The 18,342-nt window shown below is 40.4% G+C and overlaps 1 protein-coding gene across 6 annotated transcripts in view; it reads right to left on the minus strand.

The window, feature by feature from the left end:
- The window catches only part of BEND7 (BEN domain containing 7), a 46,478-nt gene that overhangs the window by 15,204 nt on the left and 12,932 nt on the right, over positions 1-18,342 (minus strand). For 5 of the 6 annotated variants that reach the window (XM_019290900.2, XM_010407771.3, XM_019290896.2 and 2 more), the window contains exons 3-6: positions 17,773-18,072; positions 12,378-12,500; positions 9,663-9,928; positions 4,540-4,765 (exon numbers count right to left, since the gene is read on the minus strand). In XM_019290900.2, coding sequence (XP_019146445.1) covers positions 4,540-4,765; positions 9,663-9,928; positions 12,378-12,500; positions 17,773-18,072 — 915 coding nt within the window. The remainder of the gene's footprint in view (positions 1-4,539; positions 4,766-9,662; positions 9,929-12,377; positions 12,501-17,772; positions 18,073-18,342) is intronic. The other variant, XM_019290901.2, reaches the window with a different exon arrangement.

Consider the following 18,342-nt stretch of genomic DNA (forward strand, 5'->3'; position numbering starts at 1 on the left):
CAGATGTGGCAGGCACTTGGAAATGCTGCCTTCCATATGGCACAGGTAGAGAGCTGAAGATCTGGTCATTTGGTGGCCTCTTGGCCAGATTCCCAAGGCTGCAGGCAAAGTGATGAAAGAGTAAAATCCTACCACTGTGGAAATCTCCACAGTTCTTATACTGCCAAACCAGATGGAATAGAATTTTTATAAAGCTACTACAAGAAAAAATAAAAAGCACCGTTATCGAGAAAAAAAGAAATATCCTACAGGTCCAATTTTGTATTTTATAAAAAAGGTACAGAGAGGTTCAACATTATCTTTAAATCCATATTTACAGCAAACCTAACAGTGTTATACCAAAAATACAGAATTATAAATTGAGTGAAACTGATGCAATTGATTTTCATCATGCAACTGAGAGGTGTGCAAAAAATAAACAAGAGCTGAAATAGAAAAAATATTCTTGCTATTGTAAACTTGGTCAGAGATCTCAGAGCCCAGTGTCCTATTATGACTGGCAAACAAAGAGAGAAAGCTAGTCTTAGCTCAAGGGATTTGTAATCCTTGAGAATAAATATCACACAAATGGGACGGGGAAACACGCAACAAAAAAAAGACAATTTCAGTATTTTTATACACGGACTTTTGAAGCAGCACTACCTGCTAAGTATAAGGGAACCAAAAGTAATCTCCCCCTCTGAACTCCTTCCATGTTAACAGCTTCACAAAACCATGGAAAGGCAGGCATCAGCAACACTTTCCAGTGCAGTCTGATCTGCAAGGACATCAGACCAGCTTAGGGCTGCCCAGAGAAGTCAATACATCCCCACACATTCAGAGTGTCTGATTTGCAACAAACATTGTCTTTCTGAAGGTAGAAATAGTCTTTCCCTTTGGAATCCATATGGTACCTGACACAACAGGAACCTGATAATGACTTGTGACTCCTACCTACTTACTCCTACAACTGCTTAATGTGTGATTAGAGAAATAACAACGTGGACAAAAAGGAATGGGAATGAAACAGCAAGGAGGCAGGAGAATTGGGACCTGCCCTTTCTAGTCCACCCAAGATGTATGGTATTAACAAACCCTCTATCACAGAAACATAGACTGGTTTGAATTTAAAGGGGACTTTAAGATCATCTAGTCCAACCCCACTGCCATGAATAGGGACATCTTGCACTTCATCAGACTGCTCAAAGCCCTGTCCAAGCTTATCTTAAACACCTCCAGGCATGGAGAACCCACAGCTTCTCTGAGCAAACTGTTCCAATGTCTGATTACCATCATCATCCAAAAAAAAAAAGTCTTCCTAATGGCCAATCTAAATGTACCCTCTTTCAGTTTAAAACCACTGCCTCCTTGTCCTGTCACTACAGGCTTTGGTAAAATATCCATCCTCATCTTTCTTACAAGCCCCCTTTATATATTAAAAGGCCAAAGTAAGGTCTCCTTAGAGCCTTCTTTTCTTGAGGCTGAACCACCTCAAATCTCTCAGCCTGTCTTCATAGCAAAGGTGCTCCAGCCCTCTGACCATCCTGGTGGCCTCCTCTGGAATTGCTCTAACAGATCCATGTCCTTTCTGCGCTGGGGACCCCACAGCTGGATGCAGTGCTGTATGTGGGGTCTCATCAGAGCAGAGTAGAGGGGCAGAATCAAGCCCACAGTTCTTGTGATGCCACCTGGGACACAGTTGACTTTCTGAGCTGTGACATTGCTGGCTCCTATCTAATTTTTTGCCTATCAGTACTGCCAAGTCCTTCTCTGCAGGGCTGCTCTCAATCCCTGCATCCACCACTCTATACTGATAGTGGGGATTGCCCTGACCCAGATGCAGGACCTTGCAGTTGGTCTAGTTAAACATCAGGAGGTTCACATGGACCCATTCCTTCAGCCTGCCAAGGTTCTGGATGGCATCCCTTCCCTCCTGTCAACCAACCACACCACTCAGCCTGGTGTCATCTGCAAACTTGCTGAGGGTGCCCTAGAAACCAGTGCCTGTGTCAGTGATGAAAATACTTAAATCATATTGGTCCCACTATGGATCCCTGAGGGACACATCACACTTATATCTGAACACAGCTCATTGATTTCTGCAGGGAAGGATTTCACTGGCTGAATTTCTAGTCAAGAACACAAAGGAAAAATAACTGTTTCTGACTAGTTTTATTTTTTCATCTTTTTTTTTTTTTCCCAGTTCTGAGTGAAAGACTCACAAGAGAAGCTGATTGCCCAGGAGAAACACTGCAACTGATTCAACAAGTGCCACTGAATACCCCAAGTCAAAAGAGAGAATTGCTCCCTGGCTAATCATTGTGTTGCAGAAGCATTAAATTACTTGTAAGGACAGCAGTGAAAATGTTTTCAGACAGGAAGAGTGACTTTCAAGCAAACAGTTTTTCCTTTAAATTCTCTGCCCGTTTTTGTCATGAATGTAGCCTTTTGTATCTCTGTCATGGAAAAGGACTAAAAGTGCCACTAAAGGATATCTGGGCACGTGGTAGAGGAATGTCCTAGTGATAATAGTGCAAACAACATGATGTTGTTCTTGCAGAGATTTCATACTGGCTCAGTTATTTCTTGGAATAAATGAAACCACAGTGTCTGATAGCCCAGCTCCTTGGAGGGAAGAAGGGTGCTATTGGAGCCAGACTGAATAAAGATCCACAGGACGTCAGACCTTGCCATCTTATTCCATCACAGCTTTTAGGGACAAGCTTCCTTATCAGGGATCAGGCACTAGCATCTGGGCAATACTGGAAATGCCAATGAAGATCAGTTATGGCAGTGGTACCTAGTAGTACCATCCCAGATGAAATTTTTCTGTTGAAACTACAAGTTCCCCCTTTCTTCTCCTAAACTCAAGAGAAGAGGTTAAGCCAAGCCTCAGAATTTGCTCCACTAATACAATCTTAGCTACTGAGATACATTGCTCTCTGCAGTGGGTACCAGCTGCTATTTTAGTAGTGCTGTTGCATCTACTGTGAAACATTTCTTTTATCAGGTGCTGTTCAAATTAGAGTGGGTTTTTTGAAGTCATTTTGAACTCCTCTTTCTTTCATTTAACTTATTTATTAAAGCTTTTTATGGAACAATGAGATACAGATAGAGAGAATTCAGACTCAAATTTTTGCAGATTACTGAGCTCAAGAAAAGAAGGTACAAAACAGTGCTTGTGATTTAAACCTAAATACAAGCATAACTGTAAGAAAGTCTGTCAGCTGCTCTGTAAGATATATTAGGACTATGATGTAGGCACAACATACACTTTGTTGCAGAACTGCACACTTGAGAGGGTCCTCTGAAGGCCTCCAAGCCCAGCCTGCTGCTCAAAGTAGATCTTAATTCTCTGGATTGTGACCAGTCACATTTTGAATATTTCCAGGGATGGAGATCATGCAGCTCCTCTAAGCCCCTATTGTATTGCTCAACCACCCTTATATTGAAAATGCTTCTCCTTATATCAAATTGCAATCTTCCGCATGTTCAATGCCTCTTGTGCCTCTGGGAAGATTCTGACTGTATTTCTCCAGATCATCCCATTAGGTAGTTGTGAACAGCAGTAAGGTTTCTCCTGAATCATCTTCTCTCCAGTTCTCTCAGCCTCCCCTCGTCTGGTACTGAAGCAGGGAAGTGCTGAAGTCGTAAGTCTTGGTGGCCCCTCCACTGGACTCAAGCCAGTTTGTCAATGCCTTTCTTTTATGGGGAGAGGGGTCCAAAAGTTGGAACAGAGGTGGTTGCAGAAGATTCTCCTGCCTCCTTTTGCTGCCAATGGACTTAGAGAAGTTCTTCTCATTGCCATGTGTCTCCTAAGTTAGCAATCTGCACCTGAGAACGAGTCACAGCCTCTAAAATAAGCTCCACTCTTAGAGCTTATTTTTGGCCTGTCTTTCGGTAATGTGGGTATTGTCCCTACAATATCAGATTTCAAAATAGAATCCAGTCCAGAATCTCTGGCCTAATACCAGCTCTTTATATGTTGTTGTCACAGAGTTTGAAGGTACATGTGTTCTTCTGGAAGCTAGAAAGCACTGATTGCTAGGAAAAATCACCCAGCAAAAGGTGCTCGCACCACAAAATTTGCTCCCCCAAGAGAAGGATCACCGTACTTATGGGCATCAAACTCATCTCATGTCAGTAATATCTTCCTCAATCTCTCCCCAATCCAGCCACCAACTACTGAATAATTTACAGGGCAGACGCAGTCAGATACAGTACAAGACTCAGAACTTTGATTGAAGGGTATCAGTTACACTGTCATTATGTTTTCAAGATTTCTTTGCATCTCTGATATCTGGGGGGAAAAAAAAATTATCTTATACGAACATTGAGTTTCTAACCTTAGAGCCTGACTTCAGAAACCAGGATCACTGGCTTAAAATTAACACAAGCTGTCCCCGTAGAAGCTATTTTTAACAAGTGAATGAAAGGGAATAAAAATAAGACTGCATATTTTAATAGACCTAACACACGTCAGAAATTCTAATCCCCTTGCACTCTTCTTAGCAGAGCATATGTTCTAATTACACATACGAAAAAAAGCAGAAAATATACCTTTTATTGCACCCACAATATTTTGGTCTAGTCCTTTCCGGTTGTCATTGAGTCCTCTTTTCCTTTTGCCATTTGGTAATGAGTTAGCCAAAGTCTTGTCATCAAAAAATGCACAGACCAGCTTCCTAAAGAGCAGACTTCCTGAGCGAGTGTAGTTTGATAGTATAGAGTCCAGCTGAGATTTCGGCATGAAGACGTCAAATCCTTCTGCAAGTTGCACTTCTGGCTACCAAAAGAATACAATACAAATGTTTTAATTAAATGAGCATTCAAAGACATTATTTTACTTCAGTCATGCATCTGGCGAGACTTTACAATCACTTCATCAAACCATGAATATTTTCCCAGCTATTCAGGACCACAGCAGCCTAATTCATTGAAATCAAACCCCGTCAGTGAATAAGCACCTTAAAAGGCAAATCAAACAATCACACTCCTTGTCTAGCGTCTGTAAAAGTTAACAATTACTGACATAATTTCTAGGCATACAGCTAACAAAAAGACAAGAGATACCTTTCAGTGTTGGGTAACAACAACAAAGCAGAGGATCATCCCAGAGCAGTGCTCCTAAGTGATGCTTTTTGGACATTTAGCTAACCATTTAATGGACTTGTTTCACTGCCAAATGCTGTGAACGAGTGTGCTGTGGGGCAGCCAGGCACTTCCAAGGAGCACAAATGCAGGGACACTGGCCGATTCCATGTGGCTTCCCAAGAGGGCTTCCAGTGAAGATATGGCCCATATGAGTATAAGTAGACCATGAGTCCGAGGTTGCCCCTGGAGCCAGCACTTGCTGCGTATCCATTTGTCCCTCATTCCCAAAATGCATGTTTAGAAGAGGATGATGTTAGACACAGCTTATTTCAGCACAAAAATCCTCAACAGTGAATCACAGGGATTTAAGTGACTGCCAGAAAGTGAAATGGAGGGGAAGAAGAGAAAAGAAAATCATGCTGAATTTCACAAGAGTCTTCTCTCAAGTACACTGAGGGCCAAAGCAGACAAAGGCCTTTGAGGAAGTCCCCTTACCAAGAGTCTTTTTGCTGCCCCTGTCTGTACATATCAGAAATTACATGAACAGTATTTGCAGAAATTTCTTCTGTGAGTATCACATAATGCATATGGTAAGACTTCTTCATGGAACAATTATATATCTAGAATGAAGACATGTTGTGAATAAACTAAAATTTTAAAAATATTGTTAAAAGTCGGCAAGGAGGTAAAAGAATCAGTGGTCATGATGTAAGGAAATAAGCCAACATTAAAGCCTTGCTTCTAAGAACCTGCCCTTTTTTTTCCCCCACATGAAATATATCCACCAATGATGGTGCATTTTCAAAGATGTTTACAAAGCAAGAGCAAATGCCATCTCCCATCATATCACCTGTGAACATCTTGAGTCTAGACAGAAGAAAGGGCTGCCAGTCTCGGAACAATTTGGCTGTGTAATTCTTTTCCCATGAATTTCTAAAAATCAGTATCAAGAGTGTTGCTGCAAGTAGAGTATTTCCAAAGCTTGTATTGTCATAGGATGTGGATGTGTACTGTGTGATACTCAAGACTAAAATGCTTTGGGAAGCCGGGATGAAGAATCTTAAAATATGCAAATAACAACAACAACAAAAATAATCTAAGAAGCGTGTAGTTTCTCAGCTTGTTCTAGATGAAAAATTGTTTTTTACCTCAAGAACTTTCAAAATGCTGGATCCAACAAAACAGTCAGCTACTGACATTTGTCAGAATTCGGATGTAGGTGGGTTTTTAATATGTTACTTCTAAACTTCTGGTGACAGGCAAGATTTTCAAAAGTAAATAAATGCAGGCCAAGTTCACAACTTGGGAAAAATTCTACTTCACGTAAATTAAAAGCCAGAATGCAGCTGACATGGTTATGAAGGATAACTGCCCTATTCTGTTACTTAGGTCTTGTGACAGGCATCTAAGATGACCTCAATGATACAGACACCCAGGCCAGAGAAATTATAGAACCATATGAATGTTTAGGCTGGAAAAAGCCTTCAAGATCATTGAGTCCAGCCATTAACCCATCACTGCCAAGCCCACCACTAAACCATGTCCCCAAGTGCCACATCTACATATCTTTTAAATACCTCCAGGGATGGTGACTGCCACTGCTTCCCTGGACAGCCTGTCCCAGTGCTTGACAACCCTTTTGGGGAAAAAATTTTTCCTAATATCCAAAATAAACCTTCCCTGGTGCAACTTGAGGTCATTTCCTCTTGTCATATCACTTATTAATTGGGAGAAGAGACCGACCCCCGCCTGGCTACACCCTCCTGTCAGGGAGCTGCAGAGAGTGATAAGGTTCCCCCTGAGCCTCCTTTTCTCCAGGATAAACACCCCAGCTCCATTGCCCTTCTCTGGACATGCTCCAGCACCTCAATGTCTCTTGTAGTGAGGAGCCCAAAACTGACCCCAGGATTTGAGGAGAGGCCTCACCAGCGCAGAGTACAGGTGAGGCCTCTCCAGTCACTGCCCTGGTTCTGCTGGCCACACTTATTGCTGGTACCCTCACCAAAAGCCAGTTATTCCTGTGGTACCTTTTCTGACACCTCCTACTTAAAAACCAAAATGCCAGAAGGATCATGAGGCCCTGCTTTCACCTTCTGTATTTGTACTGAAAAAACCAAGATCAAGTGAGTATTTTCTCTCCTGCTCTGTGGGTGGTTTCCCTCTTCCCTGGTCCTACCATAGGACACTTGCATTACACTTTGGCAGGTGCACCAACCACCCTACAATACGGCTGCAGAATACATTTCAAACCTTACCATTGCTCTGGTGTGGAAGAGTCAGTATTATTTTTGTTTTGACTATTTTATTCTTAAGATAGGGATCAATTTGTTTACCAGTGAAACAATTTGAAGGCAAAATTATGATTTATTCTTGCTTTCCTTTAGTAGTTAGCTATTCTTTAATCAAAGACAATCAGTAACCATTTGAACTTTATGATCACTTTGAATGTGATTTCTCAAAGAAAAAGCACTTCTTAATAGATAATGATCATGGCAAAAGGAACTGGTGGGTAAACTATTTGTGAACAACAAAATAGGAAAGACCTGAATGCTAAAGGTTTTTGCTGTGCTAAAATTAACAGGCAGTGAATTAGATTTAATCCTAGATATTTTAGTAGGTTGTAGTATGTAGATTAAAAATGATTAGGTTATAAATGAAATATTACAACAGTAAAACAAACAGAAGTTCAACTAAGAGTTGTAATCAGATCATTACATTTAAAAAGTAGATTCTCTGATCCATGGACAAGATTCAGGGTTTGTCTCACAAAGACATTTTCCATCTCCGTAAGTAGCAGTATTTCATCTCAGCAGGTCTGAATTAATTGCACTGGTTTTGGCAGACCCAGTTTTATACCCATTAAACTTGGAATTTTCTTAAAGTTCAATAAATGTTGGTAAAATAGCAGTGGCATCAGGGGTGACGTATGACACAGCACACACTACAGACAACCTGTAGAATATTCTCCATGGAACACTCATTTATGGTGCTTTGTAAAATGTCTTTCAGGTTTTTTCAGGCACACAGACATGGTGGTTGTGAGCACACCAGAGACGCTTATAAAAAAGTAGAAAAGATAATACTGCCATTTGTTCTCAAAGAAATGACTTTCTTAAGCCTTAAGCCTTCTCAAAATGTTTAAGGTCACATTTTATTTTTGCATTAAATAGATCTGTTTTCAGAACTCAAATGTTTTCTTTCCAAAGACAAAACAAAATAAATTTGTTTGTCTCGGGGTTCTGGCTCTGTAAATTTAGTCAAACAACTGTTGTGGCAAGCAGGGGCTCAAGCACGGGAGGACAAATGAAGACCTGATTTATGAGCCACATGTTTTCTCTTCTTTTTTTCCTTAGGTCAAACTGGCAACTACAAAGAATCGTGTCCAGCGATGGAACACATTCACAAAGCCAAATTAAATTCCATTGCAAGCACAAAACTGTTTTCAAAACTGTGTTCCAAGCTGACAAGAGTGCCACAAGCAAAGAAAAATTATAAGCACAAATTGCATTCTGGAGATAAATTACCAGTCCTCCCCAAACCTTTACCTCAAACATTATTAAGCTCAGCACTACAAAAGGAAACCCTCTGAAAAAAAGCATCATGCTAGTTACTCTGTATCACTACACTGACTCTGTGGCATGAGACTGCACCCTAATTAGTGGTGTGGCTTGCATCTCTGCAACTGAATTATCCTGACTGCTCTTTTTTATTATTAGTTCTCTCTTCCAGAAGGGTAGAATATTATCTGCTGCATTGTTTTCATTTACGCTTATTGATACTGAATTTAATTATGTTTTTCTAGCTCATAGTACTTAGGAAATTGGAAAGAGCCTGCTCAAAATTAAAAATATATTAGAGGAATTAATGAACAGTTTACTTGTCGGTGAGCTGGTTTGGATGACATCAATTTGGCCATTAAATAAAGCCAATCATCCACCAGGTACACGAAATTTCTATCAGTGTGTACATGAGTCAAGAAAACATGCTTACTGCAATTTTCTATAGGAAAAGTGCCATTTTTAGAGCGGCAGATCTTGGCCTCTTTAGTCACACTGACATCATTGACAGTGCTGAGGCCCTACTCCAGCACCCACAGAAATCAAGACCAAGTGACCCAATTCAGCAAAGACTGAATATGAATTTTCTAGAGGTGAGGAGTTCCCCAAAGCCAGTGGGACCAGACAGGCAGGAAAGAACATAAATACTCCTTGGCAGGATAAAGACACGTGTGGGCTACATGGGCTCATCAGCAATGATGGGGCAGTTCATGGCTCCTCACCTCAACTGTGGCTCTTGCCACTGGGAGACACAAAGAACAAGTTTCCACTAAAAGGTCAAAAAACAGGAGCCTTGAACTCAAGGGGAAACTTCATGCTTGTGAAAGTTGGAAAAACACCAAAACCCCCCAAAATCTGTAACAAGCACTCCACACATCTAACCCTAACATCTCCATCCACTCCTACCCAGGATCTGCTTGTTTATTCTAACAAAAATTGGGAAGATGCATCAATGTGACTTGACTACTGATTCCCCTGAATGAGTCAGTATTTCAAAATCTTGCAATCCTGCATATTAAAATTTTAACTTACATCGGATGAAGCTGATTCAAGGATAATTCCAAACCCTGAAACAGGGGTTTCTGGTTTCAGGGGGGGTTCAATTGCTTGCAGACTCGATCGTTCTGAGTTTGCTGACAGTCTCTTCTCGTTCTCTGCAGAGCTGGGTTTCTTATTCATGGTAACTGCTTCAACAGCTTTGAGGGGCAGTTTTCTCTTTTTATTTCTCTTTCTTGATATTGTTGACTTCTGTGCACAAATCAGAGGAACAGGAGGCTGCTGTCTGTTTTGAGTCCCAACTGAATGAAAGAAATTAATGCATTAATTTTATAGACAAAAGTCCATGAATAACCACACAGATGCACCAATAAATTACTGACACACTGAACTTATATTCTAGATAAGTGATGTGATTTTCAGGGCTGCTGCTGCCTGGGAAACAAATAAGTTTTATCACCTTTGCATAATTTTCCTATCACTACAATGGGGATAATGACAGTGAGCTCTGCTGTGCGGCTTTTCAAGTCACACTGATGAACAGTATTTTAGGAAAATTAGGAATACATGGTTCTTTTTCCTAGTGACCACTGGATGGTTGGTGACATGAAGCACTTAAGTGATGATTAATTTGTCTGCCCTCTGAATGACTGAGAATCTCACTGTCATTGAGGATCTCTTCCTGATAAAGTAAGATAATACAAGCGCTAATGCAATGACAGTTATCTTTATGACTGTGGTCTCCAAGTTAATTAGCTAAGCAAGAACATTTCAAGTACCATTATGTCAAGAATGAGTGAAAACACTATTCAATAGTTTAATTTCTAGGGGAAAAAAGTAACCCAAAGTTGCATCAGATTGTTTTGCTCATACACAAAAACTGACATGTATTACCTTTGAAATGTGAGAAACTGTATTTTATATTTATCAGTGTTTTGCATTTTCCAATATCCACAATCATTGGTATAAATTAAGGCACTAATCCTGAACTTGCATCAATATGAGCAAGCCCTCCAGAAGAATGCTATCAAGATACAATTATATGTGTGGATAAATCACTAAGATCAAGGTCAAAACAAACAAACAAAAAGCCAGAAGTGCTATACATGCAGATCAAACTCATTCAAGACATGAGTGAGCTACAAAAAGTCCTCACCTACAAAGCTTGAGGAAGAAAATAAACCTTAGAATATTGTTTATTAAAAGATTTCTGGAATATTTCATTTCTGGCAAGGATTTACAAGACTGTGATGTGTAATTTGTAAGTACAACAGTAGGGTGTTTTAATACTAAAATAAGTTATTACACTTTCACTTACAAGTTTGCATTTTAGTTTTTTTCTTTTAGCAACAAAAATGCCAAACGATTTTTTTTCTCTGCAAGACCATAATTTCAGAAGATATGAAGTATTCCAAGTGAATCAAGAGATTCACAAATTAACAAGGTACTTACTCTGTAGATACATAATAAATAAGAAATGTTCCTGCTACTGAGGAGTCAGCTCTTTTGGCATACACCCTGGTTTTTTAGCTCTCACTCACAAGCCATTTTTCAATCACCCATGTAACTTCAATGAAATTGGTGTGACTGCATAAAGAATCCCATGTACCAGTAAAGATTGTAAAAAAAAGTTTTTGTTCTTCTTTGTAAATTGATGGCTTCTAGAAAAGCATTTTTATGTGTGTCAACTGATACTACAAAACCTGTCTGATCCTTCCCATCACTCACTCAAACATTAAACGCCATGGAGAAGAGGAGTTTAGTCAGCCCTTTACTTCATCCATATTTCAGTTAATTACTCAACACTCTCTTTTCTTACAGAAGTCTTATCTAGCCTCTCCAAGAGAGAAACCTCCATGGCTCCAGTCCCCATCACTCATACTGGATGGGCAAGTCAACTGACAAAATCTCCAATATCTCTATCTCCTTATTAGCATTAACACTAATTTTTAGGTAGCACAGAGGCTGCAGCTTCACATCAGCCTATGATGACTTAACTCTACCTGCCACATTCTCATTATGTTGCTGGCTTAACTGGTCCTCTGGCTCTGCACTGTTCTCTTTCAGCTCCCAACCTAGCATAAAACTAGACTGTTCCCCAGTGAACAGATTATTGCTGGTATACACACTGAAAGCTGGTACTTCCCAGCCAGAAGAAGGGTGGAGGCCACAACATGCAGTGGCTAGCTCAGCTGAGACTACCACAGAACTGAAAGAGGTTTGAACGAAAAGCTATTAGGTAACTTTCAGTCACCTTCAAATTTTATTTTTCTTACCCCCAAGATTAGTGAACTGGTAAGCAGAACACGGGTAAAGTAGCACTTGGCACCCCTGAATCAATGCACTGTGGAAACAAACTGCACATGGTTATGGCATATTGACCTGCCCACTCAGCTCTCATTATGTATCTGATCACATTAACTTTCTTTCAATATAACCTTAAAAGGCTACAAGATAAAATCCCATGTTACAGGTAAGGATCTGAGAAGTAAAAGTTGCATTTCCAAGAAACCTGTGAAAATTTGACTTTGAATGTCAGGAGAGCAGGAAACAATCCAAGTTTTTCTGAGTGCCCACACAGACTTTGATTTCCTAGACCATTCCCTAACAGGAAGATCACAGAATCAAAGAACAGTTTGGGTTCGGAAGGGACCTCCAAAGACCATCTTGTCCAACACCCCTGCAGTAAGCTGGGCCATCTTCAACTCAATGCTCGTCATAACCACGCATGTATGGGACTGGTCACAGTACCTGCTTGAATCTGCATCAATTTTCGCATGGTCTTGAGCTCTTGAAGAATCGCCTGCAGGGTTGACTGGCAATTACATGTACAGCAGTTTGGTCCAACTGATGAATTCGCCATTGGGATTTCTCCTGAAAAAGAGAGGAATGAAATGGGGGCTTGAACCCACACAAAATCACCCAAACAACAATTAGCAGGTGTCTGAAACTATGATCAATATATCAGATTGCAAAATTAGATCAAAAGCATGAAAGCAAATAATTTTCAACATGATTCCTTTTAAGAGGAAGGGACCACTAGTTTTTATTCAATTACTAATACGTGCAATTGTATTGAGTTGGGATGCAATGTTACATGGGCTGGAGAAGACTGTTCAGAGTGTGAATATAATGCACTCCTCACAGCAGGGCTCTCTATTGTCAGGCTGGTTCATCTTGAATAACAAAAGCACCAAACCTCATTACAAACATACTCATTTTATCACACACACAAAAAAGTCCATCTCCTGGAACAGTCTTACAAAGAATGAAGACAGTCTGTGCAATAAAGGTTTGTACTGTACATAAAATGAGGGTCTAGGAATTTTTAAACTCCGTGAATGTTGCATGCGATTCTTTACCATGTGAAGAATTGAGAATGAAAATTAAATACCCTAGTTGGAGGAAAAAAAATAGACCAGGCCAGAAAAGAACCACCAGCAAGGAAAGCTTTCAAATCTGCTCTTCTGCATGCTAGGGTGGGATTGTTTTCTGTGATGTTTTCCATCACTGTGACCTACAAGACAGGCTTTCCATGGTTTCCCTTTGAAAATTAATATAGTAGTTCAAGAGATTCCTTTCCTCTAGTAATTCTTACTAGTGCTTAACTGAACTTACATGGTTCTAGCTCTAGCCCTCAGCAGTGCTTTTATTACTGCCTTACTTTCCAAAAGTTTTGCATTTTTTGTGCTAAATTAGAATTTAATTGTTCTAAATTGAATTTTGTTCCGAATTGTTCTGAATCAGACTGTAAGAGCTGAGGGATTTCAAACTTTGCCTGGACAGCTGTATCCTGCACTTTAGTTTAAGACAGCTGTATCCCTAGTTCTAATGCTGCAAATAAAAATTTCAAAATTCAACCAAATACCTAACAGCACCCAGTTGAAACTGAGGCTAGATGGGGATGCACCTCCCGTCCTTTCCAAATGTGCTTACAGTCATTTAAACGGATGGCTATTTTACTGCTCATCAAAGAATGCAAGAGGAGGGATGATCATTTTATCAAGATAGGTACAAATGCACCCAGCAAAAATCACCTCACTTTGTGTTACATGTGGACTTCAGACAGTGTATTTCCCTTTTAGATTTCAGACAGTGTATTTCCCTTTTTCTTCCATAGCCCGACACTTACCAGGTGGCCTTTAATCATTACCTAGCTAAAGTGAACACAAGCAATTCATTTAATCTCCACTTATAAATCTTCCCATTTTTCATTATTAATTCTGCATTCCTCTGATGCCGAACCAGGTTATTACTATCTTTTTGGGTTTGGTTGTGTTTTTTCATCAGAGATCCCTGATGTCAGACCCACACAGGTCCCTTGACTTTAATCCTCATTTGAAATAGCTGAAAATCTGGCCACCACTAAATCACTCCCACTCTTTCCTAATTCTTCCAGTGTGTCCCTCCATCCTCAAATCTCCCTTCCCAGGCATTTGTTCTCTACCTCCTTCCATATCATTCCTTCAGACCTGAAGCAAAATCTATGAGACTTGAGCAAACTGATGGTCACACTCCAAAAGTGAGTTACTTGTAAAGCTAAACTAATCAATCATTTAAAGATTGCTGACACCTTCTGGGTGTCACTCTCCTCTTTTCCTCAGATATTTAGATTCTCCATACTACTGTAATTACAAATTTTGTTATTTTAAAGTATCTTCCATGGATAAAATCTGTTTAAACTGTATTAAGATAAATGGAGTAGTTTAAAAATCCCTGCAAATCTAGCAAATGCAAATGCAATAGCACCACTGGCTTCATCTCTCCAAGGTTTCAGCTGCAAATAAAACAACTTTTTAGAACTAAAAAGTTATCTGGAAAACAGGCTGAGAATCTCAAACTGAAACAAAAAGGTTTCTGACTCAGTGGGACTCTGCCTAGTTTGATCTCCCCCTTCCTTTGTATCCAGTCTATTCACTGGAAGTTCCTTGGGGCATGGATGGGATTTTACCTTTTCAATGGTCCATGAAGTGTTTAGCCCATTGTTACAGGTACAGAGGGAAAAAAAGAATGCTATCTTTAGCTTTGCAGCAGATTAATAATAATCCCTCAACTTGGCTCCACCAATACCCTTTACCTACCTGTTATAAGAAGACTTTTAAGTAGATGAATTTCCAGAAATTAGAAGAGTTTTAATAACAGATGACAAAGTAAGACCATCCTTCCTTCAGTGCTTTCTCAGTTGTTTTAGACTAAAAGATCCTTGGGATAAAGCCTGTCCTTTCTCTTGATCAGAATTCAATATTCTAGTGGGCTTCTGGAAATGATATCTGAAAGACTATGGGGGAAACAGGGTTGGTGGCTTTTGTTCCCTTCTTAACAAAGACTCTACATCATGGTGAATTGCATGTGACAACTTGAACAAACTGTATCAGTAAATACCTGTACATTTTCCTGTTGCAATATAACATGTTCCTAATGAAAACACACAGGCACACAGACTCCTGATGGAAAACAAAAGGGTCTATTTTCCCATTGAGGCATAGGGGATTTACATTATAATCCCCATTAGCACTGATAGAAATTACCCATGTAAATCTACCATAGGTACTAGGAATGGAAGAATAGACCACCAATATTTCAAATCAAAGCAGGGTTCTACTGACTCCATATATATTCATGAGGGTTTTTTATTTTCTTTCTATCCTCCCTCCTCTGATCAGTTATTGTGTTGTAAGAAACATCTAGTAGAGTGTTCTCAGTCATTGTTCCAAGCACTATCTTTATCATTTTTAGAGGACAAAAGCAACCCTTTTCAACTTGTTATAAATCAATTTTTAATTTTAAAAGGAGATCAGACTTTTTATTTTTATGAAGGAGTCTTTAAAGAGCCATCTCCCTCTCTTTTGGAAGCTAGCCAGCAGGCAAATTTGATACCTGCCTGTATGACTGAGAGAAGGAGATGACGAGTACAGGAGTTGCTTCCCCCATGTGAGCAGTAAATAGCCCAGGACAATGTTTCTTGCAGCTGGGTCTGCTGAGAGGAAATTCACTCGCTGTAACGTTGGTACCAGTATATATTGGAAAAGCATGCAAGCACTACCCAGTGAAAATGATCTTGATACAACCCAAAAGCAATTCAGCTGCTGCATCACTGCTGGATTTGGTACAGAACACAAGAAATGAAACTCAAGTGTGAGTTTGTTGTCTGTAATAGGACAGACATGGTGCTCCCTGTTAGTCTGGTTAGGAAGAAATCACTTTGCTTTTAAAGTATGTTCCTACTCTTCTCTCTGCTGCAGCAATACCTAGGCTCGGCCTGTTCCTCCTTTACTCACTTTGAATTCTGTCAATAACTTTCTCATAAATGCTTTCTATACCAGCAACTGTTAAACACCTACTTCAGCCTCTCCTTGAACCACCTTTACCCTGTGAGTAGATAAGTACACCACTGAGATGGACTTGATGTGTCTATTACATTCAAATTTGAGCAATTCAGATGGTCTACAATATCCATCTTCATTTTTTACAAAGTATCTATCCACACCGGACAGAAAGAGTTTCTGGACTCAGATCACCTACTACAGATGCCTGAACATCTCCCTAGTGATGACCTAAGCCTGATAGCCCCAGGTAATAACCTCACGTCTGGCTTGAACAGTTTTGCTCTGGTAACTTAAATACCATGGCAAGTACCAAGGAGTAGTATCTCCTTTGGAGTATTGTTCAGCATTTCTACACCCAGCTTTTAAGAACTTTGTCCATCCTCTGAACAACATCTAAAAAATACTGACTTTGATGCTCAGGCTCCCAGTGCAAGGGATGGGGGGAATCAGGCTGTTAAAATGCCCGGAAGAGCTGTGTGCTGGGTGAGAGGAGTTTCAGGGCTTACTCACCACCCAGAAATGCATCAAAAGTTTTTCTTCCCTAGAGACCAGGCTTTGGAGCCCAAGCAGCATCTGGGATCACAAAACCCCACTAGAGGCAGACACCTCAAACCAAACTGCTACCAGATCATCTTTTCAAAAGGTGGCCAGAGGAGAGGGCCCACACCCTCCTTTATGTAATAACCCAAAAGATTGCATTCCTTTCAGCAGCAGGACAGCTGCAAAGGGAGGTGCCTCCTGGGGTGCTCCCCCAAGAGCTGGGAACCTGGGCATTCCTCCTGCCCAGCCCAGGAGGTTGCTCAACCCGACCCTTCCATGTCCCATAGACCACTCCAAACCTGTAAGAGATCATAAGTCAACTGAATACCTCCACCACATACAAAAAAATCAAAGCTGACATTTTCTTGCATATAGGGCCAAATCCTGTCAACACATTTTAGCTCACATGCTGAATCAGGCCCCTGAGGGGATAGAGGTGCTGCTCCACCTACTTTCTGGATTTGGGAACAAAACACTTAATCTATGCAGGCTTGGGCACTTCTCTGCATGCACAGAACTGTCCCTGCCAGTGCCCAGGGCCTCTAAGGACAAAGAAGGAGATGTGTGATGAATTTTGGGTCCTTCCATATTTAGGAGATTGTTATGGTGGAGTTTTGACAGCAGAGTTTTTTAATCTTCCATTCTCTGGGACTTAATAAGAGAAAGGCATTTTAAAGGCACACTGCCATCTACTTCAGGGCAGAATTCTCTGCCAGTACTGGGTTGGCCACACTCTAGTACATGCTGTTCATAGGTGGACTCCATCATCTCTTTTCTCCAATAGTCTCATTGGAATAAAAGCCTAAAGCTGTGATGGAATTTTGTACCTGCAGTTCAATGGCCTGTTATAAGGCTGATGCCATCTCCTTATGAAAGGTAGTAGAATCCTGCTCCACAAGTGGTGTCACAACAGTGCTACATTACTCACAGCAAAGAGGAATAGTAGAGGTTGACATTTAATTAGCCATTAATTTAATAACAATGACAAAAGCTGTTTTAGTAAGAACTGTATAGAAATTAAACTTGTAAAGGCATTGAGTAATTCTATCCTATCACCAGGAAACCATTTTAAAAGCTAAGACAGATGGTAGCAGAACACACCGTGCCCACTTTCACACCTTTTTGAAGTGATAACTATGTGCTCATTTTGTAGACTCTTAACTATAACTGCTTTCAGTGCAGTGGTACAATATATCATCACAACAAAGGTAGATATTTAGTAGAGAACAAGGAGAGGGGAAAAAAAAGGTACTCTTCTCAGTATCTAACACAGGTCATACCATTGGATGCCACAGTTCGAGCCTGATTTTGGAATGTTTTGGATCGAGTTCCGTATTGCCCTGAAAAATGGCTGGCTTGGGGTGATAACTCATTCCATGCACCGCTCTGTGACGGATGAAGGCTCGCCTGGGACTCCGCAGGGGGATTCAGGCGCTGGGCCCAGGCTAAATCTAAATCTTGGGGCTCCTCCTTCAGTTTTTCTCCTTCTTTGCCAACTCGTTGATAGATTCTTCCAGTGCTGTCATTCAGTAATCTTCTCATCCCTGTAATTTGTTTTTTAATTTCCCGGCTTTCATCTCCTAATGAAAACAGAGCCACAGTTACCACTATAAATTAGCAAAAACAGTAATGGGCAGCGATTAGTGATTTTAGATGCCAATAAGAGTTGGAGAACATAAATAAATAAATAACAACAAGAAAGAAAAGGGATGGTTGAGTGGTTGTTGGGATGTACCAGGCTATGCTTTCACACAGCCATAGCTGACAGCTCTCATGCCTGAAAGACCTGCTGAACTTGGCTTTCTTAATGCTATTTCTAAGGCTTTGATGAGTAAGATTATTTTTTGCCA

The sequence above is a fragment of the Corvus cornix genome, chromosome 1A (genome assembly GCF_000738735.6).
Source record: "Corvus cornix cornix isolate S_Up_H32 chromosome 1A, ASM73873v5, whole genome shotgun sequence".
In the NCBI taxonomy this organism is placed as follows: Eukaryota; Metazoa; Chordata; class Aves; order Passeriformes; family Corvidae; genus Corvus; species Corvus cornix.